Source organism: Quercus lobata, chromosome 1 (assembly GCF_001633185.2).
Source record: "Quercus lobata isolate SW786 chromosome 1, ValleyOak3.0 Primary Assembly, whole genome shotgun sequence".
In the NCBI taxonomy this organism is placed as follows: domain Eukaryota; kingdom Viridiplantae; phylum Streptophyta; class Magnoliopsida; order Fagales; family Fagaceae; genus Quercus; species Quercus lobata.
The window spans coordinates 17,754,712-17,778,781 of record NC_044904.1 but is presented as its reverse complement, the minus strand read 5'-3'; the positions used below and the strand labels follow the sequence as shown (position 1 = coordinate 17,778,781).

The 24,070-nt window shown below is 34.1% G+C and overlaps 2 protein-coding genes across 2 annotated transcripts; one reads left to right on the top strand and one right to left on the bottom strand.

Annotated features, from left to right (window-relative positions):
• The first annotated feature begins 11,717 nt into the window (after positions 1–11,717).
• Positions 11,718–15,498, top strand: LOC115981692 (protein TIC 62, chloroplastic). The gene is made up of 9 exons (XM_031104005.1): positions 11,718–12,105; positions 12,698–12,810; positions 12,961–13,014; positions 13,157–13,241; positions 13,503–13,608; positions 14,053–14,139; positions 14,274–14,371; positions 14,556–14,665; positions 15,291–15,498. The coding sequence occupies exons 1-9, from the start codon at positions 11,817–11,819 to the stop codon at positions 15,354–15,356; spliced, it is 1,008 nt and encodes a 335-aa protein (XP_030959865.1). The 5' UTR covers positions 11,718–11,816; the 3' UTR covers positions 15,357–15,498.
• A 2,104-nt stretch (positions 15,499–17,602) lies between these two features.
• LOC115950071 (putative F-box protein At3g21120) lies at positions 17,603–19,552 on the bottom strand. The gene is made up of 2 exons (XM_031067322.1): positions 19,545–19,552; positions 17,603–18,775 (listed from the first exon to the last, which is right to left on the bottom strand). The coding sequence occupies exons 1-2, from the start codon at positions 19,550–19,552 to the stop codon at positions 18,067–18,069; spliced, it is 717 nt and encodes a 238-aa protein (XP_030923182.1). The 3' UTR covers positions 17,603–18,066.
• Positions 19,553–24,070: the final 4,518 nt, after the last annotated feature.

Below are 24,070 nucleotides of genomic sequence, written 5' to 3'. Positions count from 1 at the left end.
ACTAGCTTTTTCCCCTCTCTCGAACGTCCACATGTAGGTTCAACTTTATAGGGCTGATACTTGTCCCATCAGCCCATACCCAAAGTGGTTAAGGGTGGTTATAAAAGCTGAAAAGCATGGCTCTGTCAGGTACAGAGTACTTAATTGCAGTAATGGCAGTCTTTCCCTTGTTCTTTGTCATTTTAGTACTTTTCCTGTTCAGCGAAATGACCCGGAATGTCATCACTAGGACCGAGTTGCTCCCTTTGCCCTCGGCTACACTTATGGCCGAGGAGGGTCCTTCCCACGGCCGAGGAGGATCCTTCCCATGGCCAAGGGATGGGCCTTCCTTGGATCGGGCCTTGGGCCCAGCGCAAACATTGACATGGGCTTCCCAGTTTTATACCCCCCCACAATAGCCCCACAAAATCTTGTTGTCCGACTCCTCGGACGGAGAGGAGGGTTTTGGTGACGTCGGGCCTATGTCACGGCTTGCCAAGTCTTGGCCTTCATCAATGTTGGAGCTTCTTCGTTTACCAGGGGCACGTTCCTAGTTGTGAGACATTCTTTTAGTTTACTCACGCCGCATTCCTGCCGTTTTGGTACACGAGGTGCGACTTCATTAAGGTCTCTTTACGAGGCGATGCAAATCCAACGGTTGAAGACTGCTTTGGGAATTGAGCGGGATTTATCTCGTTTGTAGTTTTTCTTGGAGATTTGTACAGATTAAATGCCACCAGACTTGCCCCCCATATAAGAAGCACGGTGGGAGGTCATTCCATTTATTTGCAGACCATTTAAGCTTTTCAAATTCCTAACCCTCCAATTGTGCCCACAAAGTCCCCATTACCAGTGTGACTGAGCCTTAGGGGGTGACATGGTCAAGGCCAGGATGAGGGTGAAGGGACCACACCCTCTTCAGAAGCCTTGGGTATCTTCGAGATTCAAAATGGCCCGATCAGGGCAAGGGAGACAAAGACTCAAGACATTTCTTCTCCTCGATAAGGCAAGAAAGGAGCCTCTTCTTCCTTTAGCCAAAATCCGAAGCAGGTGGAGGTCGCATCAGATTTTTGGTGCGACAGCACTGAGATTTCCCATCACCAGTACCATCCGTTCTCGCCCGATTACTGCTAATACGATACTTGCTCGATTGTTGTTAGTGCTGGTATGGGGATTTGGCATCCCCACTTCTTCCTCTCTTCCATCACTGGTGCCATCCAGACTTGCTTAGTCGCTACTAAAGCAAGGTTATGGACCAGGTGCCTCCGCTTCTTCTTCTCTTCCATCACTGGTGCCATCCAGACTTGCTTAGTCACTGCTAAAGCAAAATTGAAGGATCTATCGTTCCCGTGTATCCTTTTTTTTTTTTTTTTTTCTGTAGTTAGCTTCTGGTATAGGCTTGTCTAAACCCCTTTTTTGTATGCTGTACTACTTCTTTGTCTAATAAAAGATGACTTTATCCCATTTTGCATGTTCTTTCTTTTCTGCAATAATTATTTTATGAATGGATGTGCTGGTGTCCTTTTCTTTCGAACAGTACTTAGGGCCTATGCCCTTGTTAGCAAAAGGTTATCACTTTGAACTTATCAAAACTGACAGGCACAACAATGCCGACTTCAAGTAGGTTAACCATATGAGACTAACCGGGATAACAGCTGAATGTTCTGTATTCCGTATGGGGTGATCACCCAAGGACGTGTAACCTAAAATGAACTGTCTGAGGGGGTCACCGGGCACTAGGATGCTTTGCCACGTTTCAGATGATATTCATAGCCTTAACTTGTTTTGGGCATCCGGTCCGAGGACCGAGGCATGACTGTACTGGGTCTAAACACTTGGTTGTGTTAGTTTCCTTAGAGTTAGGGGTCTGAGGACCATGCGGGATTTCCTTTCTGTCTAGGACTTAAGCCTTTCTTGATGTAGTTAGTTTCCCGTAGGTTTGAGTCCGAGGACCATACAAGACCTTGGTTCTATCCAACACTTATATTTCCTAGTGACTAGTTTCCCCATAGGTTTGAGTCCGAGGACCATGCAAGACCTTGGTTCTGTCCAACACTTATATTTCCTAGTGACTAGTTTCCCCATAAGTTTGAATCTGAGGACCATGCAAGACTTTGGTTCTGTCTAGCACTTTCTTCTTGAAGTAGCTGGTTTCCCCATAGGTTTGAGTCTAAGGACCATGAAAGATCTTGGTTCTGTCCAACACTTATATTTTCTAGTGACTAGTTTCCCCATAGGTTTGACTCCGAGGATCATGCAAGACCTTGGTTCTGTCTAGCACTTTCTTCTTGAAATAGCTGGTTTCCCCATAGGTTTGAGTCCAAGGACCATGCAAGACCTTGGTTCTGTCCAACATTTATATTTTCTAGTGACTAGTTTCCCCATAGGTTTGAGTCCGAGGACCATGCAAGATCTTGGTTCTGTCTAGCACTTTCTTCTTAAAGTAGCTGGTTTCCCCATAAGTTTGAGTCCGAAAACCATGCAAGACCTTAGTTTTGTCCAACACTTATATTTTCTAGTGACTAGTTTTCCCATAGGTTTAAGTCCGAGGACCATGCAAGACCTTAGTTCTGTCTAGCACTTTCTTCTTGAAGTAGTTGGTTTCCCCATAGGTTTGAGTCCGAAGACCATGTAAGACCTTGGTTTTGTCCAACACTTATGGGAATTCAGTGAATCGGGCTACTGAACCCGCAAGGATTAGCCCCTTGGCAAATATTTGGGGCATAGACTTGATGTTAGAAGCCTCTAGAACTACCCGAGCCACTGGCACTTCAAAGTGTAGCCCTGAGTGGGAGCTGAGTTAGGGCAACAACCGTGTGCTGCTGGAAATGATGGAGTGGCTTTCGCATAGCTTGCACCACTGCCAAAATTATTTCTTTCGAGGGACCCTTGTTGACAGGAGCTTGATCCTATCATGACTAACCGCCGCCTGCGCCAACGCACAAGCCTTCCCACAGATGGCACCAATTGTAGGGTCTCATTTTTTAGCCCAATACCACATGGTGGGTGGGATCTTGGACCAGCGGGCTCAATACAATGAATTTGTAGAGAGTGGGCTAAAAGGCTAGGCCTTGGTGAACGGACAATCATTAGTCATGGTGTTCATAATGATCGCACAGAGGTAAACTGAGCTTATCCAAGAAGACTTTATCCTCGGCATGGCCTGGGTGGCTCCGAATCTTGGACCTGGTCCTAGTCCCCTTTCTGGACTACTTCTTCCTCCTTTTATACTAGCTTTTTCCCCTCTCTCAAACGTCCACGTGTAGGTTCAGTTTTATAGGGCTGATACTTGTCCCATCAGCCCATACCCAAAGTGGTTGGGGGTGGTTGTAAAAGCTGAAAAGCATGGCTCTGTCGGGTGCAGAGTACTTAATTGCAGTAATGGCAGCCGTTTCCTTGTTCTTTGTCGTTTTAGTACTTTTCCTGTTTGGCAAAATGACCCGAAATGTCATCACCAGGACCGGGTTGCTCCATTTGCCCTCAGCTACACTTATGGCCGAAGAGGGTCCTTCCCATGACCGAGGAAGATCCTTCCCATGGCCCAGGGGTGGGTCTTCCTTGGATCAGGCCTTGGGCCCAGCGCAGACATTGACATGGGTTTCCCAGTTTTATACCCCCACAATAAGAAAAACAATATCTTATTCATGATATAAACATATTACCATTATATATTTACATATTAACGTTTAGTGTTATGCCTAAATTTTTTTTTTTTTTTTTTGTAACTTTACATTTTATGCTATACTGTATTTAAAATATTTATTCAATACTTATGTTATATATGATTCTTGATTAAAACACTACTCTCTCTCTCTCTCTCTCTCTCTCTCTCTCTCTCTCTCTCTCTCTCTCTCTATATATAATATATATATATATAAAGTTCTTAGAATTTTTTTTTTTTTTTTTTAAGAATGAAAAGGGGGGACGGGGGCAACCATATGTGACTTACCCCCCAGGGCATGGCCTAACAGGGACACCCCCCTCCCGTTAGGGAATGTTGAATTGAGTCATAGCTACTGTAACCGAGATGCCACAGACCTCACCCTAGCACCCCAAGAAAGCCAGCAGATGAGGCACAATGCATGCTAGGAACTCACCCTCCACATGGTACCCACCACGACTCGAACGAGGGACCACATGCATGCACGCAGGATCTCACACCACTGGGCCACCCCTCTTGGGGCAAGTCCTTAGAATTATGAGTTGTTGGTTACCACGAAGGTTGAACTTTTGGAGTTTATAGTTCAAGGTTTGTTAGAACACAAATTTTACATTGAATTGCGTGTCCTAGGAAGGAGCTTGATTAGTTTGAAGGATTCTTGTATGGGATATTAAATGCTTAATGTTACCTATGTGTATATAATTTTTTGAAATTATTTTATGGAAGAAATTGAATTCCTTTTCAAAAATTACACAACTACATTTCATGTTAATTTTTCTTTTCTCTTGGATATTTTAAAATAATTTGAGAATGTCTCACTTTTTAGTCAATAATTTTCAACATAGATACAATTAATTAACGTTATACCTATTTCATAATAGGTATCAAATTCTATGCATTGATCTTCATTTAGATATTAGATAGGATGAGATTTCAAATTTTATGTGTTGATCTTCATTTAGATTTTAAGTAGGATGAGATTTCAAACAAGTCAGAGAGATATATTATGATAACATGCATCAATCAAAAAATATATAAATATATATATATATATATATATATTTGTATCACAATTGACTGTTGGCTGTTTTATTTTATTACATATTTCAATGTAAAACTTTTGCTTTACGGCATGTATTTAATTATTATAGTTTTTTCTAATATATTATTATAGATTCTTTTTTCCTAATTTATTGCTTGAAAAGTGTCCTGGGTATCAAATTCGTAAGCTGCTTCTCCATTGAAGAAGCTTTGACCTTTCTACATAAAAATAAAATAAAAAATAAAAACGGTTAGAAAATAATTTAATAGTATTATCAAATCAAATAACAACATTTAATGATATTATCATACCGTTTTGGCAATCCAGTCGTTTTGAAACACAAAACCGAAAGGCTCGAAACCCATACAGTGGAAACGCATAATCGTGACACTTCTTTTGGCTAATACCGTCTCCGGTATATGGCTGCTCCTGGCCTTCTTCTAGTTGAACAAAGCCTTTAGCACAGCCTTTTTCACGACATTCCTTCTTCTTACACTGCAGATACAAATTGGATGTTAAATATATGTTACAAAACTGAATAACAGATCATATTTGAATTACATAAATAGTGAATAAAATGTTACAATGGGAAAAAAAAGATAGTTAGACTCATCCTAAGAATTTAGGATTTAACCCGCCTTGCAAATCTTTTTTTTAGTTTCCGTAGAGATGCTGACAGTGTCATCAACAATAGTTTGACAAGTTATGCAACAGACCTAGAGGAAAAAGTTAACAAGAAGTTAGAAAAATCATCCAAAAAGATGAAATATAATAGACACACTATAAATACCTGAAAACAATAGGAATAATTACTGGGCACTGTCAACTCCTCTATTCCGCCTATATCAGCTTTAAATTTCAAATCATAGCGTTTTGATGGTGGATAAGTTTCCATGTTGATATGGAATTCTTTTTTACAAGTTATTTGTTCGTTTAAAATAGGAGGATGGATTTATAATAAGAATATGAAATGTCATTTCAATTACATTACATGCTTTCATAATAAAAACATGTGTATCTAACAAATCATAAAAATACTATTGAATTTATCATTTATGTGCTAAGTAATTCTTTCTCTTTAACAATAAGTTTTGAGTAATTTTATTCTATTTCTATTTTCTTAATTGTAGTTTTAATAAATCCGTCATGCATGGTTGTTATAATCTCCTTTTTTCTTTCTCTCTAACAAGGTTGTTTATAATAATTATGTCATACTTTGAGATAAGTGCATTTGGATACATGAAGAAATCAAAAAAATCCTATTGATTTTTTTCTTCTTTTAGTTTTCTAGGGAGACTGGGTTCGTTTATAATCACTAGCGCCAACATGGAAGGCATGCGCTAATCTTAAGTAAAAAATTTGAGATTATACACAAAACAATACCTATAAAATATTTTTAAAAATATTTCATAAACCAATACCCTTAAAGTATGCATTAACTTAACTCTATATAATTTAGGTTATAGTAAAAGTCCATTCAAAACTTGATGAGACGGCTTCTGCTATTGCTGAAAAATTATATCCATCATCTAACAGGCTCTAATAACCATTACACACTATCCCTGTACATGGGAAACATCTATTCATAAATTTTATTTAATACTTGATTTTGTCAAAATGATTACTTCTACTTATAAAATTGACAGTATGATTTCCATTGATCTATTTGTGGCATGAGTTGTATTTCACAAATAGCAATGTGCCAACTCGTATCACAACCTCTATTGTTCTTCTGAAAGCCAATATGAATGGATGTGGATCCATTCAATTCGTACTCTGCGACTTTTAGATTGTATGTACATTATTGGTAACATAAATATTACATCTTTTCCAATTGGTCACTCTTTAACCCTAGCCAAAAGTCATTTGACAATAAGCCAACATATTTTTACCCTAATAATAATACCATCTTAAACAACTCTTGAATGAAGTCAAAACTTTTTTCTAGATTAAAAAAAAAAAAAAAAAAAAAAAAGATTGCTAAAAGATCTGGTACCTCCTTACCAAGACCTCTATAAAGAGCCTCCCAAACCTAAGCTTTTCTTCATATCTCTCCCTTTCCATCACATAGCCTAGACGCACACACCAGTACACAAAGACAAGCACCATGGCTACGAAGAATGTGTTTATTTTAATGGTCCTTGCATGCCTTTTGGCAAATGCAATTGGAACAAAGGACCTTCCCATCAAGCCAGGATATGAATCTGTATCAAGCTTCCAAATAAGTGGAGACCAAGTCAAGTACTTGAACTTACTCGGTGGCATGAACTCTTGTACGAGTGACATTGTTGATTTCTTCTTTGATAGGCTGATCAATCTTATGGTTGAGTTCAATATTGGTCCTTTCAAATAAAGTATGCAATTGTCTGTTTGTCTTTGGAAAAGCTTTTGATTTGTTTCATGGATGTCATGATCTTGATGTTTTATAATGTGTTGTGTAATAATGATTCTTATAAATAAAATGAGTTTACAGGTTGCTTTTATGCCAATCAATAAAAAAAATTATAGGTATTTTCCAAATAGACAAAACTTAGGTACTGTGCTGTTCCGTAATTCCTCTTTTTAGATTCAGCCATGTGGTTATTTAACTAAAAAATACATTTCCATCCTATAAGAAAAAATTCACATGTGGAATCTTAAAAGAAAAACCTAAAAAACAACACATAAATACTGTACCTAAGTCTTACTCTTTCCAAATACAAGGACATAGTATTTCCTCCTCTCATATGAATGATGGATCTTACCATAAATTTAATTAATAAGATCTACTATTATGTAAGAGGAGAGAGTATCACATCATTGTACTCTTAAAGTACTGAATAATTACCCGAACAAAATGATAATTATCATGATCATTATGATTATCAAGAATCCCACCATTAATTAAAGAGATGTTTATTTATTAATACTCTAGTGGATATAGCATGGTTATCAATATCCTCTAAAATTCTTACGTAACTTGCAAGTTTTTTTAAATCGAATCCACTCGTTGTAAAATGGGAGAAAGAATCTCTTGTTACAAGCAAACCAAATTGAACATGTAACAATCTAACAAAATGAATGTCATATCATTTTATTTTATACTCCTTTGCAAGAATCATTCCTACCAACCTCACAAGATCTAATTGTGAGAGGCAGAGATCTATCGACAATGAACCCCCTCTATCCTCCCTTAGTACCATTGATTACAATCTCCTCCTCAATATTATGCACAATTCCATATTAAACTGACCAAATTGAACCACTAAGTGATGTTATGTTAACATGATCAGTATAAAAAAAAAATGTGACGTTGGTTGACATTGGGTGCTAATTTTTTGAACTCAAAGTTATAGGGTTAGTGGTAAGTGGAACAAAAACCCAACCAAACTTGACCTGTGATCACCTCTACGTGACACTATATATTCACCTTTAGATTCATGAAAAATTAAATATTTATGGATTCACCATAAAATCAAATTATTGGTGCAAATTAAAATGACAGAAATCCATTATATTCAAGGCAAATAGAGAGGATCATAATCTATTTTGATCCACACCAAGGATGAGACCAATTTGGTGACGGTCGATGCGGAGGAGGATTTGGCACCAAACCAATGGTCTCATTTTTGCCACATGGGAAACCAAGATCAACCTAGAAACCCCAAAATCACATTGTATAGACCAAGAGTGACACAATTTGGTTCAACTACTTTTTTTAGGCCCACTTTTTTATTCTTTTCCTCATTTTCTTCGCATTCAAACATGGTAAAGAACTAAAATCAAACATCAACAGACATTTATAAACTCAAATTTAAGATCAAAAATAAAAACCAACTAGAGTTGGCCTTGGTTTATATCAAAATTTAAAATGAACTCAAATAATGCAAGTCAATCTCCATCTACCACCAACCTTGTGTCCATTCAAATTTTTTGCTTACACCACCACTTGTGCACCACCACCAACAACAAGCTTCTTCTTACCCTACTAGATTTGTAGAGTTTTACTTAGAGCAAACTATATTAATACTTTTAATTAGGAATCGCAACAGGTCGGGTTCAGGGCGGGTTTGTTTATGCCTGAACCCGCCCCACGGACCTACCCCCGTTACCCAAACCCACCCCATTTAATAAATGGGCTTTTCTTTAACTCCCAAACCCACCCCGTTGAACCTCGCGAGCCTCGTCCGGCCATGCCACTTCAAGGCCCAATCTGTGGTCCAATTTTTTTTTTAAAATTATGTTTACCTAATCTGATTTTCTCAGCAACCAAACAATAGGGAAAAATGAACACTCAAGAAAACCCAAATCTTTTATAAAAAATAAATAATAAATAAATTAAAAACCTAGTTTTGAACAAATCGGAACCCATAAAACCCAATAACATACACCCAGATCAAAAACTCACAAAACCCATTATTTTCTCAGCAACCAACAAATTGGAAACCCACAAAACTAGCAACATACACCCAAGAAAACCTAGATCTGAACACTCAAATTTCACCAATCATCGCTAAAAAAACCAAAAAACCACCAACAGAATGGAAACCCACAAAACCCAACAACATAAACCACCATTGCACCACCACCACACATGCACGCCACCAGCCACTAATCTCCCAAAATAACCAAAGATTTGATGTAACGAAACCAAAGTTTAAAATAAAAATAAAAATAACAATGATAGCAACAACGAACCAGTGACAGAGTAGAGAAAAGGGTATAGCTGGCGATGAAAGTGAGTAAGAGTTGTCAAGTGGGTGAGGGGCTGAATGAGTAAGAGTGACAGAGCAGAGGGGTGGCTATGGATGAGAGGAGAGTTAGAGATTAGAGTTTTACTAAGTGTGTGTGTGTGTGTATGTGTGTGTGTATATATATAGAGTGGGTTTTTGGTAATTTTACTCTAACCGGGGCGGGTCCAAGTTCGAGTTTGAGGCGAGTATCACTAAAACCCCGTACTCGACCCAAACCTATTTCGGGTTTTATTTTAAAAACCTAATCCCGACCCTACTGTTTCACGAGTCGAGTAAAACCCACCCCCATTAGGGTTGGGTACCCGCAGGTCGGGTATGTTTTGCCATCCCCTCTTATAATGTCTTCATAATACACTACAATAGCATGTATGGCTTATTTTTCTAATACAATATAGTGTATAGTAATGATATGACGTGGTGGTTTCATCTCTTATTTTAGGAAAATTCTTATTAAATTATTAAAATTAAATTGATAGAATTTAGATTAGAGTATGAAATTAAAATTTTCAAAGTAAGAAGATATTAAAAGTTTTAAATATAGAAAAGTGAGGGAGATGAGAGTATCTATAATTTTCAAAGATAACAGTGAAAGAGTTGACAACAAATCTTAATAATTAGGTAAGTTTAAATTTGTTTCTCAAAAAAAAATATTAAGTTTAAATTTAAATTTAATTTCAATTTATTAAAAAAAAACTTGGAACATGCTCAAAGATACTAATTTTTTTTATTATCAATCAATTAATAGTTGAAATTAAAAATTATTTAAAAGGAAAGAAAAAGAAAAATAAAGTAATGACCCTCCTGAGGGGATCATTTTGGTAATCCCATTAAAAACATAACTAGCACCACACAACCCAACCGTTGTCTTATCCCGCTATTTCAGTTTGCTGCTCTCTTTCTTTGTTCAATAGCTTCCAGACATCTATTCACTCCAATTCTAGATTTCGCAGTGAAAACATTCCCCAAACCCCATCAATGAGACCCATGTTTTACATTCACTCTCCACAGTTCCACCACCAACTTCTTATTCTATGTTTACTTCTTCTAAGTCCATTTCTAGCTCTAGAAGAGGGTCACCACAAGTTAGGCTCCATTTGGTTGGGATGGAAAAGTGAGAGAATAGAAAATGAGAAAATGATAGAAAAATAGAACCGAAAAAAATTTTGAATTTCTCTCATTTGTATTTGGTTGAGGCCTTGAGGGTGGAAAAGTAAAGAGATGGAAAAAAATGAGTTTGTATAAATTTACTTATAAGCTCTTATCAAAAAATGATATCCAATTAGAACAAAAAAGTGGCAAACAACCAACCAAAAAATAAAAACAATCACCAATTTTATCAAAAAATAAAAATCATACCCCAAAAAAAAAGTAAAAGAAAAAAAATTAACACCCTATTAATCAAGAAAATATTGCAACCAAAAAAAAAAAAAAAAAAAAAAACCTAGCAGTTAAGAGGAGAAAGATTAGTTCAGTCATTGACTGAAACTATTCATTTCTGCTCTATTTTCTTCCTAATTTGGAAAGATAGAATTTTTCTAGGCCAAGAAAGAAAACATCCAGGTCTCACCAATTTTTCATTATCCCCTTCTCTACTACCAAACACACATAAAAATCAAATGGGCCCTTTCTGTCAAAGAGGAACTCATCCAATCCCCAAGTTTAAGAGCCATGATTCTACAGTTGGTAGGAATGTACACAATTGTGTACAATTTGTTGAAATTTAACACAATTTTTCAAAAAATAGACATAAATTTGTACATTTAATGAAGACTTTTTTTATAGAAAATATACATAATTCTGTATATTAAACGTACATATTTTTTTTTCATAACATGAACATGTATACAATTATGTACATTCAAAGAATGTATAAAATTTTATATATTCAATGAACATAATTTTTCAAAGAACATACATATTACGTAACAATGATAATAAAAAGTAATATTATTAATTATTAAAATAATGATAATATTTTTTTATATATAATTATATAAAAATATTTTTATTTATATTGATATCAAAAATAAATAAATAAAAGGAAAAGAAAATAGGGAAAGGAAGATAGTCACGGCCCTCATGTGTGAGAAATTATACAGTATTTTGTAAATCACGTCATTTGTTCACCATTTCATTAAAAAAACTTTTATTTGTTTAAAATTATTGAGTTAATAATTAGTTTCTATTTTAAAAAAATTTCTAACTCAATAATTTTAAATAAATAAAAAAATTTTAATAAAATAATAGAACACGTCACTTACCCACCGTAAGGAACTTATAATTTTTCGCTTGCATATTTTGATAATCCCAATAAAACATAACCAGCACCCACCACACAGCCCAACCGTTCTCTTGTGACTCTTGTTCCTCTGTTTCATTTTGTTGCTCTCTTTCTCTGTTCATGGCTTCCAGACTCTTATTCACTCCAATTCCCGATTTCCCAGTCCCAGTTGAAAAATTCCCAAAACCCCATCAACGAGTCCCATGTTTTACATTCACTCTTGCACCTCCAACTTCTTATTCTTCTAAGTCCATTTCTAGCTCTGGAAGAGGGTCACCACCACCGCCACTTAATGCTGTCAAAGAGGAACTCATCCAATCCCCGAGTTCAGAGCGAACCCATGATTCCAAAACCTCTCCTTCTTCTTCTTCGAAGCTTGTTCTCGTCGCTGGTGGCTCCGGTGGTGTTGGTAGGCTATTTCTTTCTCTTTTTCTCTGCTGCTTATGATGTAACATCTACATGTTTATGAACTTGTGTACTTAGTGCATCTATGTGAGTGACTGAGTGTTTGTGCTGTATGAAACATGTTTGGTTTGAGTTGAAGGTGAATATGTTACTTCTGTGCCTCTTTGTATTCAACCTGATTGGTTTTAGTGTGTGTGCGTTTATGCTGGTAGTTTATATTGCAATGGAATGCAGTTATTGTGATTGTGGAAATGCTAGTGGTTGTTAATAAATAAGAAGAAAGATTAAATTTTGAAAGGTTATCTAGTATAAATTTGACTCCTTGAAGTCCTCTTGATTTAATGAATAACCAATGATCTCTATTCAAATCTTATAAGAATAACTATAAACTGGTGAAAAAGGAAGGGGAGAGAGAGAGAGCAGTAGCTAGTAGTACCGTGTCCATATCTCAGTGATTATTGAGTAATAATTCTTGTTATTGGTTCGGGATCTGAGTAACTAATAAGGCTTTCACAAAGAATATCAGTTTGAAAACATACCCTTTTGTTAACTTGTTTGGGAATTTTGCAAGTTTAGTACTTTTCTCTACTCTTCAGGGCAGTTGGTAGTGGCATCATTGCTAAACAGGAATATCAAGTCACGACTTTTAGTACGAGATCCTGAGAAAGCAATATCCTTGTTTGGTAAACAAGATGAGGAAACATTGCAGGTAGCAATATTCTGACTGAATTATGCATAAACTTTTCTCCATGAATAATAAATGTGCACAAATTTTCTTCATTCTTTGTGCATTATTTTACTGTGTTATCTTACCTCCGGATGTTAGACTTTGTAGTCATAGAGCTTTTCAACTTGATAGGTGATTAAAGGGGATACTCGGAACCCAGAGGATTTAGATCCATCTATATTTGAGGTTTCTCCTTTGCTCTATTCAATTCTACATTATATTATTTGATTATATTTATCTTAATGAATGATAAAAGTTTTTCTTGACCATTTAGAATGTTGGGTAATTATCTAAAATATGATTTTTATTCTAAAAACCTTGTATTCAGGGAGTAACACATGTGATTTGCTGCACGGGAACAACAGCCTTTCCTTCGAAACGATGGGATGGGGATAACACACCAGAAAGAGTAGGTCAGTATTGTGTTTTTCATCAATTAAAAATTTAGCATTATGAGTAAACAAGACTATGCAAGGAAAAATATGGAGAAGAATCTACAACGTGTTTTATGTACTACTGCCTGTGCATTGAAGAGCAGCCCCACATACTGGATAAAATTCATCATTCTTGTACCTTCAAATTTCTGTTTATGCATACACAAACACCAGACCAATAGACCATGTACACATGTATGTATGCTTTCAGTGCTTTTGACTGTAAGTTATTAATTGAAGATTGGGAGGGTGTGAGAAATCTTGTATCTGCACTGCCTTCGTCACTGAAGAGAATTGTTCTTGTTTCGTCAATCGGAGTAACAAAGTTCAGTGAACTACCGTGGAGGTAAGACTACTTCTTAAATGAATGGATAATTAGAAAATAAGCAATTATAAGGAAATTTCTATCCGCTGATATAAATATATACGTGTGATTGTTTGGACCCTACATGTTAATATGATGCCTAGTACTCAATTCAAATGATTTTAAAATAGACATTCCCATTAAAAGGTTTCTGTAGGATTCTATAGGAATTTACATATCCTGTACACTGTACACTTTCTTTAGTGATTCTATCAGGCTTTGTGTTAGAAATTGGCGTAGTAAATTCATGTTTTGCAGAAGTTGTGCATATTTGTCAGTGGTATAAAATTGGGGATCTTTGTATTCTCTTCTTGTTGCGGCTACAGCTTTCTCAAGTGTTTGGTGTGTTAAGTTTTGATTAGAGATTCATTCCATAATATTACTAGTACTATGGGCTAATATAATTACTTTGTATTATTTCTATAGCATTATGAACCTCTTTGGTGTCCTCAAATTTAAAAGGATGGGGGAGGATTTTCTTCGCAATTCTGGTCTTCCATTTACCATAATCAGGTATATGGTATAATCACTGCCCTTTTTTTTGTTAACTCAATGCTGAGAAAGGAATGCTTAGTAACTAGAGAGAGTGAGAGAGAGAACTTGCAGTCATATTTTAATTTGGTTTTTGTAATTTTTTCTTATACCAGACCTGGTAGATTGACCGATGGACCTTACACATCATATGATCTAAATACTTTGCTCAAAGCTACAGCTGGGCAAAGACGTGCAGTTCTTATAGGTCAAGGTATGGCATAAATAATTTGTTTCTCAGACGAGTTGCAACATACATCATCATGTCAAATAAATTACAGATCCATAGCTACTAATCAAATAACAGATCATCTAATCTATACGTGTATTTTGAAAACCTCTTCTTTTTCCTTTAATTCATATTTCTTTTGTCTGATGGATTTGTATATTGGTGTCAGGAGATAAACTTGTTGGAGAAGCTAGCAGAATTGTAGTTGCAGAAGCTTGTATACAGGCACTGGACATGGAATTCACTGAAGGCAAAGTTTATGAAATCAACTCAGTTGAGGTAATCTTCAAGTAATGATTATGGTAAATGTGGAGCATATGGACATAAAATGCAAATGTTATCATTCCACTTGCTTCTGGAATGTTTTTGACTTGCATCACAAATTGAAAATCTTTTATTGGTTTTGATTGTTAAACAACAGGCTGAATATATACTAACAGCAATATGGACTTTGAAACATCAGAGAAGCACATTTTAAAGGCTAAAGACAAATTTTGACACAAGTTTTGTTTTAATTATAATATTTGGTCGATGATGAACAACATGCACTTATTTTCTGACATTCAACATTCATTATTTATTTTATCTAAGCAAATGCATCATCTTCTTGATCTTCCATATTGGGTTTTGACCAGGTATGTGAATCCATGATAAGAAAGAAACATATATGACCACATCATGTATATTTGTAACTTGTATAATATTCAATGTTTCTTTCAAATGCTTGTGAGATCCAATTTTGTGTGGTACAGATTTCTTAGTCCTTGTTAATCAGAGTCTTTGCATTTTCATTCAGTATTCAATTGGACTTAATCTGTGTCAACTGTTTGGATGACTTTCAGTTAACTTTACCATATTCTACTATGATTATGAAATTACTTGCCAAGCTGAAATTTATATGTAGGGAGAAGGACCAGGAAGTGATCCGCAGAAGTGGCAAGAGCTATTTAAAGCTGCCCAAGCCCAATAATTGAACTCCTACATTCAATTTGGTTCGTCATCTATGTGTACCATTAGAGATATTGTTTGAAATTGAGAAATGTGTGATGTAAGTAATTATATTATGTAATATAGTTTTTTTTTATGTAAGTAATATAGTTAATTATGGCAGATATTGCATCTTCCTTTTCTTTTTCCCTTCTCTCCCCCACAGTTCAAGTCATGATTGCAGCCTTCCCAAGTTTACAGTTTTTTTTTTTTTTTGACTTTAGCTTGGTAACTAAGGTATTGACATGCTTTATAACTTAGGTATACCAAGTCCCAACACATAAGCTAGGAGTCCTAAATTCCCTCTATATTACAAATAATGCACATTTTGGGGTTTGAACCCTATTGCCATGAAGGAACATAGAACGTGCCATTGAACCTATATATCCTTAACCATACAGATGTCCTCAGCACAATTCACAAGCAACATCCCTTCTAAGGTTAAAATTATGATCACTTCCATAAAGGGAGACAGAACATGCTATTGGATCTGCAGGCCATTGTCCATACAGATGCTTAAATCTAATATGTTATAGCATTCTCACACAAATATAGATTTCTTTTTATAAATAGGTGATCTGATCTTTTTGCATGGTTGGGTCAAGTAGTTTGAGGGCTTAAGCTTTTGAAAGTTTGTGAATTTGTGATCGTTGCCTTTAAATGTTCTCTGTTATGGGGGGAAAAGGTCATAACAGGTAGTATGCTACCAAAGAAAGTTATGATCTAATTTCTTAGAAAGGTTCTGGCTGAAAATTTAGAAAAATTGGTCATTTCTGGACCCAGTTAGTGTTGGTCCATGTACATGCTCACATTACGTACCTCATCTTCTCTTGAAATAAAATTTTTAGTTGGCAGCTCGTGCAAATGTGCCACCAGAAAATTTGTCCAAGACCTTGTCATTGTCTATTTTTGCTCTCATTGTGACATCATGTGTCATGTATTTTTAAATAATAATAGTTATTGTAGTGACTAGTGATCATTTTTGTAATTATAAATGTTTACTTTTTGGAAATTAATATACTCTTTGAGGCAGGTTGTACTAGGGCCCCTTCCCATCTATATTGACCGGGAAGGGGGGCGAGGCCCTTGCGAAAGCGCTGCCTGCCCTGACTGGTGGAAAAAAACACTGGATTGCTTACACTAGTATAAGAGAAAGCGAGTCTGGTTCCACATCCTTGCCTAATTACAGTATAAAAACATATGCTTACTAAAATAATATCATTTATATAATGTCGCCTTTAATTTCTTACTACTTGGTTGTGTGCATAGGTGCATTGTTGCCTTTGAAAAACATCATGATTATCTTGTTAATTACCGGTGGAGGAATGGGGGTGTTTCGGGGTCCATCCTCAACTGCAAAAGAGGTAGGTAGACATTATAGTTGGTATCATAGCTATGTCACAATCTAGCACTAAGCTCACCAACTATACCAATACTTCTATTTCCTTGAACAACATGTGAGGCAAAAAATTTACCCACCAAGGCCAGTTTAACAAAAGGGTTGTGATAATGGTAACTGTGAGGTTTGCATTGCAAGTCGTATGCAGAATCTTTATCTGCAGCGCATGAGTAATGACTCATATTATTTTTTATGTTGAAAGAAATAAATTTTCAGTTGTTATATTATCTCTTTTGGATTTTAGTGAGCTTAAGGAAAAGCCTAGCTAGCACCCAGAGTTAACCAACATGCATGGCATTTGTACCTCAAGCACATCAAAGACCTTATTAATTTAAAGATTTTGACACACATAGAAAGGTGGTTTGCTACATATGTTCTTGCTAAGTACACATCCACTATTGAGTATATCAATATTTGCATATCAATATTTGCCAGTGTCATATTAGTTGTAAATGAAATAACTTAAGCTCAAACAGAACATAAGCAAACTTGCTAAATTTCCTTCAGGCTAAAATATGCTACCTCACATGCTTGTCACCAAACAATGTGAATAAATAACTCATAAATCCTTAACAATATAGATAAATGGAATAACAAAAGAAGATTTAATGATGGATTAGAACATTGAAAATAAATCAAAATTGACCAAGGAATTGGTTACCAAACAAAGAAGCAAAATCCCAATCATCTGTGGATTAAGCATATGAAATCAAGTATCTTGCATTTTATTCAAAATAATGCTAATTAATTGATCAAAAAAAATTTTTTGATAGGTAATAACAAACTTTATTGATAGTAAAAGTACAGTGAATTTACTTCGTAAACTCAATTATGATTTTTTATCATAATTGATCAAAAAATTTACTCTGGAAAGTAATAACAAACACTATTACTTTGTCTGAAATTTAGAAATTGATAGTAGGCTACCCATATGATATAGGACTTCCACGTCATGACCTAAAATTTCGATGTACCTTTTCACACCAGTCTTTGAATTATAGGAAATAAAACTTTCACGGTACCTTAATAGTATTTCACCAAATTCCCATAGCCCTATAACTTCAACCAAAGAAGAATCTGATATCCCAAGTGGGGGGTATATATCAATCTTGTATTCTTTGACCCACTCTTTCTTTTTATATTCCTTCATCATCCATATCTCAATGTGGCCATCAAATGAGCGATCAACCATAGCCAAGTTTCCTCCAAGATCAAGCAAATGACTTGAGCTATAATATTTGGGAGGAGAAATCCAGCCAAACTCCTCCTTCCCAACATCAAAAGAAACAATATACTAGCCTTTTAGAGCATCCCTATCAACATAAGGGTGAACAAACCAATGAAGTGCTCCACATGCAAATATAGGTCTTCCAGCAATTTGGCAGAGAGGACCTTTGTTAATAGGTCTCCATGAACTTGTACCAAGAGTGTAAACTTCAGCATCCATATTGAATGAACAGCCTCCACGGAAGAAAACCCTAACAACCTTGTATGTGTTTGTTGAAGAATCAAAACCTAATCCATATTTGCTCTTGCTTGGTATAAGAGAAGCTCTATGTGGTGGCAGTGCTATAACTTCTTGTCTAAGAGGATTAAACAAAACCAAAACTCTATCGTCATAAATTTTTGTAAAGCAAAGCAAACCATTGCAACAACTCTCTAAGAAACATGCTTTTGACCTTGCAAACTTTGTAACTAAATTCATGTCAGCCTTCAAGAAGCCCCCAACAACTTCTGTAAACCTTGATGTATCTGGTTTTTTCGTTTGATGATCAAGAATTAACATCTTGGGTTCTTCAACAGATCGAGTCAAATGCATGTAAGCAAGAGATGGATCATCAATCATATTGCACCATAGTTGAGAGACACACTTGAATCGTAAAAGTGACTTGACGGGTAGTCGTGAAACGATGTCAAAGTGGAGATCTGAAGGGAAGTGCACCGTGCTAGCTTGCTGGAATTTGATACCAAATAATTGAAGAACAAACTCCGAGAAACTAAATCTTCAGGAGAGAGAGAAAAATAAATATATGTAATACAAAACTATTAATTGAGCATCGGTCCAAGTAAATATATATGTACACATAACATCCTACAAACAATATTCGGAATTGGAGAGTACCAGTATGACTCGGATTCGACTATAGAAATCACTAGAGAAGTCTAATACAAACTAGTCACTAACCCGTGCAATACACAGGATAAAATCTTACGAAAGTATAGTTTATACATATATTAGTTAAAAATGAATAAAAATCAATATTTATTATATGAAATAAAGATACACATATTTAAAAATAATAATAATAAAAAATTGTATGTGTGTGTGTATATATATAAAGATGAAACAAAGGTGCATTATTTATATGTCTATCATATTTAAACTTTTATGAAATATGGAACAACAAAATTCAACAACAATATTGACAAAAAAATTATGTATAACATTGTGGGACTACCAAAACTTATGTTTTCTGAAACCTAATCCCAACGTGAGTATCTCTAGATTCTACTATTGCAATCTATTTAAAGAAATTAAAAAATAAAATAAATTAATGAAAGCCGTCAAGTGTTCTCTTCGTATGGAGGTTTGTTCAATCAATTTATACTATTTTTTCTCAATTCTTCAATGTATCTTAAGCTCTATTATTATCCTATTTTGTAAAAGAAGATTGGAGATATACTACCTATTTGCCCTAACTTCAATAGGTTTATGATCACCCTTGTTCCTATATCACGGCCAGATTGTAACCTCACATAGAGAAGACAAACATCGACATTATGTAAGTGTTTTATCTGTCGTGGGGTTTCGATGTTAGTCTAGGACTTGGGAAGTCATCTGATATGAGATTGTAAAATTGTATCGGGTACAAATATAAAATAATAATAATAATGACAAAAAAAATACAAGAGAAAAACCATTAAACAAAAACATAAGTATTAGAAAAAAGGGACATACCAAGATTAGGGTTTGTTAGTTGTAGATTTAGATTTGTAAAAACACCACCTTTAGCACCACGATACTTGTCCTAGGCCTCCCGTCAAGCCTGATGGGCAATCAAGAAGCATTGATTTAGGAGTGTTGGTTGGAATGCAGGGACTATCATGGAGCAAGGAAGAGAAGGGAAGAGTCTTACGTTTAGGGTTTGAGGAGGGAAAATACTTAAAAACCAATTAATTATTAATTAATAAACTAAAAACCAAATAAGTTCCCTTACACTTACCTCTTCAATATTTTTCTCTCCAAAGGTTAAAATTTGGCTCTTTCTCGTTGAGCACTACTTTGCCAAGCAGTGAGAATCAGATTTGTATGAGTTGAATTGTAGGGTTTGGCTGAGATAAGCAGAGAAAAGGAAGAGAGAGGAGCAAAAAAAAAAAAAAAAAAAGTTTAAGAGAGGGAAGGTAATAGCGGGTTTGCATTTGAGAAAACCTAGAATCTCCGAAGGTTAAAATTTGGCTCTTTCTCGTTGAGCACTACTTATCCAAGCAGTGAGAATCAGATTTGTATGAGTTGAATTGTAGGGTTTGGCTGAGATGAGCAGAGAAAAAGAAGAGAGAGGAGCCACAAAAAAAAAAAGTTTGAGAGAGGGAAGGTAGTAGCAGGTTTGCGTGTGAGAAAACCTAGTATGCTTGGCTTTTATCTGTTTGAAATAGAGTTTTTAAGACGTGAAAAATTGTGAGAATTTCATAGACTTCGATTTTATATATATATATATATATATATAGGAGTATATATTAAGAGGTATCATTTATTCTATGTCCACTACTTATTATAAATATATATTTGTCATAGTTTTTGAACACTCTTGTAAATTTTTTTTGAGAAATAGTCATTGTACAAGTTAAACATAAAAAGCACAACAATTTCTTTTTATATAAAAATTTTTATAATGATAAAATCCTTAAGTTACATTATATGAATAGATTAGAGTCAATATTAAAATTTATTTAAAAAAAAAAAAAAAAAAAAAAAAAAAAAAAAACCTAAATTATAAGTCATACAAGAATATCAAGTTTTTTTTTTTTTTTTTTTTTTTGAGAACGAATGTCGAATGAATATCAAGTTTAATTTGTTAAGAAAATTATATCATATCATATACTATATAATAAAAATTGCGCTTTGAAATTGTGGTTGCACCAACTAACTACACCAAATTGCAATTTTTCATATTACCCTCCTAATTAATGAAAATAAGTTAAACCATCTGCTTTTGCATTCCAAAATGAAAATAAGTTAAACCATCTGCTTTTGCATTCCAAACTTTTTGGAACGCAAAAAGTATTGAGAATATTTGAAATCGCTAATGCCAGTGCCTCGAACGAATTAGACTGAAATTGCTCTTGGGAACAAGAAGACAGTGTGATAGAACTTCTGGACTAGATTGGACCGAATTGACCAACAACTATATATAATTTGTAATATTTTTAATATTTAAAAAATAATAATAAGTTCCAAAAAATATTTAATTAATTATAAATAAATAAATAAAACTCTTTCATCTCACGTCTCTCTCGTTCTCTCTTCTCTCTCCCTCTCTCCTCCCTCTCTCTGCTCTCGGAGTTGGTGTGTCTCAGCTATTCATTCATGGAAAAGAAACTCAAACTTCGCTTCCTAGAGGACAAAAAGGAATGCTGTAAAAAAAAGTGTCATAGTTCCTTTTCTCACTGCCTCAACAGCTCAACCCTTTGTCTTTGCAAAACTTTGAATCTATATTATTCATGTATACTCAAATATGGGTAAATTTTACTTGAAGATACAAAATGGATTCAATTAGAAAGCTACTATTTTTTTCTAAAAGAAACCCGGGGCAACTATTCACGAGTTATTTTAATTTATTTTTTATACAATTAAATTATTTTACTGCGTGTCCATGAGACACTAAGATTTTGGGTTCTTCAACACATCGAGAATGGTGCATGTGAGCAAAGCGTGGATTATCAATGATATTGCACCATTGTGGAGAGACACACTTAAATTTTAAATTGCAAAAGTGACTTGATGGGTCGTCGTAAAAGGATTTCAAAGGGGAGATAGCACCATGCTTGTTTCCTAATTTGATGCTCACAAATCTATACTATTAATAACATGATTTTTTGTTTGAGTTTTAACATTTTATGTACTAAAATATTCTCATTAAATTCTTGAACTCTCCAAAATACCTTTATTTTTTAGTTAAATAATTTTAAATTAAAAAATACAAACTAGTTAAAAGAATAATTTAATGTTCCTAAGTTTTGAGTTTTTTCCTTTTATCAAGATTCTAAAATTTAGGACATTATTTCTATTTCACTTTTAAATAGTATTTCATTATCTTCCAAAAAAAAAAAAACATTATTTCACTAAACTTAAAATAAAAAATAAAAAATAATGTTATTAATGCACACGCAAAACGCGTGTAACAAGTCTAATAATGATTTATAAACGTCTTCAAATTTTCAATCACTTTAAACACAACCGTGGAGACTTTTTTTTTTTTTTTTTTTTTTGAGTAAACAACCGTGGAGACTTGGCTACAAATTCCTTTAGAAGTCAAAAATCAACAGATATTGCTGCCAAAAAAGAATCAAGAGATATTAAAAAATAAAAAAATAAAACCTCCTACTAAACGTTTTCCATTCAATTTCTACTACTACATTTATTAACTGTCATAGCCAGGATATGGTTCAAAAATCATTAAAATTATGATATATATATTAAATTTTAATTTTAATTATTTAATAAAATTTCAGTTGAAGTAGAATTTTAAATTTCTTTAATCTCAAATAATAGAGTTTTACATATAATAGAGTACATATATACTATTGGTAGTTGAGTTTTCGGATAAACCATCTTCCCAGTTTACGTGATCACAGTAATAGAGATTTTATTTTTCTGATCATTTAAAAAAATAAAAACTCAATGAAAATATTATTGTTTTGATTTTTCTTTTCTTTTCTTTTTTTTTTTCTTTTTTTGCAACACATATCATATCATATAATAAATGTTAGGCTCAAAAGCCATTATTGCACCAAACTCTATCTTTTTAGTTTAAGTTTTATTCTTTATATGTAGTTTAAGCTTTGAAAAATCTTATTTAGGTGGACTAGATAGCAAATATGCTAGGGAAACTTTTCTTTTTAAGTTGATCAAGCACAAATTCAGAAAATAAGTGGAGTATTCGAATCCACTTCTTCACACGGGGATTAATTAGAGAGTGCCACCGAGCTAAAATTCATGGTCACGATGGTGTGATGGATATAGCTTGGTTATTAACTTAAATTTTTTTTTTCTTTTAAAATCAAAGATTATAAATGATGAACTGTGGTCAATAAATTGTTAAACCATATATATGTATTTTTAAGCTACTTTCTTCGGGCAGGAATTTATTAAGTTAATATGGATGATACAATTGCTTAAAAGGTCAAATATGTTCTTTACTTTATATCTGTGTGTGCGAGAGATTAGTGTTTTTTTATAACGTTTTGCTCTTACTTATGATACAGATTGTTGTTCACAAGAAAAACCCAGAAAGGGATGCACTTTCGGCATGCAATTGCTCATTAAAAGGTATGCTACTATTTATTTCTCAATTCTCCTCATATCTCAATGCTAATGAATTTATTTTCAATTATCATATATATATATATATATATATTCCTCTGTTTTTGTTCATCAAAAAAAAAATATATATATATATATATATTCTCTCTGTTTTTGTATTTTTTGGTAGGTTGAAACTCACCCATGTTTTTGGTATCTCCTCCCTTGCTTTCAAGTACAAATGTACAAAAATTCAAAGCTTTCATGCTACTTCAAATTTTTAATTTTTTTTAATAATTTAGATTGTTCTTATTAATTATTAAATTGAGATTTTCACTTAAATATGCTTTCAATTATTGTTTTAGATATTTTTTAATTATTAAATTCAAGGTTTTTTCATTTAATTATATGTTGGTGATTACTTGAGCCTTAAAGCACAATATATTATGCAAACTTCTTATATATTTTTTTAGGCATCTCCTTTTATATTAGTTACATAGTTATCATCACCGCGCACCCTTTGCATGATGATCACAAAGTTCATGTGCGGTGAAGGAGGCCAAGGGATGGGGTTCAAGTCTCCAGAGAGAGTTTAACACACATATACACTTAGATTAGGCTATAGCAGAATTTCTATCTTGTATATATATTTTTTTAAAAATTACATAATGATCTATCATATTCCATTCAATTATTTTAGACTTATATATGTTTTTTATAAAAACATAGTCTCACATAATATGCATTTATTATATAACTTATAGTAAAATATTCATTT

Coding starts and splice junctions, on each gene's coding strand:
- LOC115981692 (XM_031104005.1), top strand. CDS start 11,817: ATGGCTTCCAGACTCTTATTCACTCCAATTCCCGATTTCCCAGTCCCA. Junction 12,811..12,960: donor AAGATGAGGAAACATTGCAG/GTAGCAATATTC, acceptor TCAACTTGATAG/GTGATTAAAGGGGATACTCG. Junction 13,015..13,156: donor TAGATCCATCTATATTTGAG/GTTTCTCCTTTG, acceptor CCTTGTATTCAG/GGAGTAACACATGTGATTTG.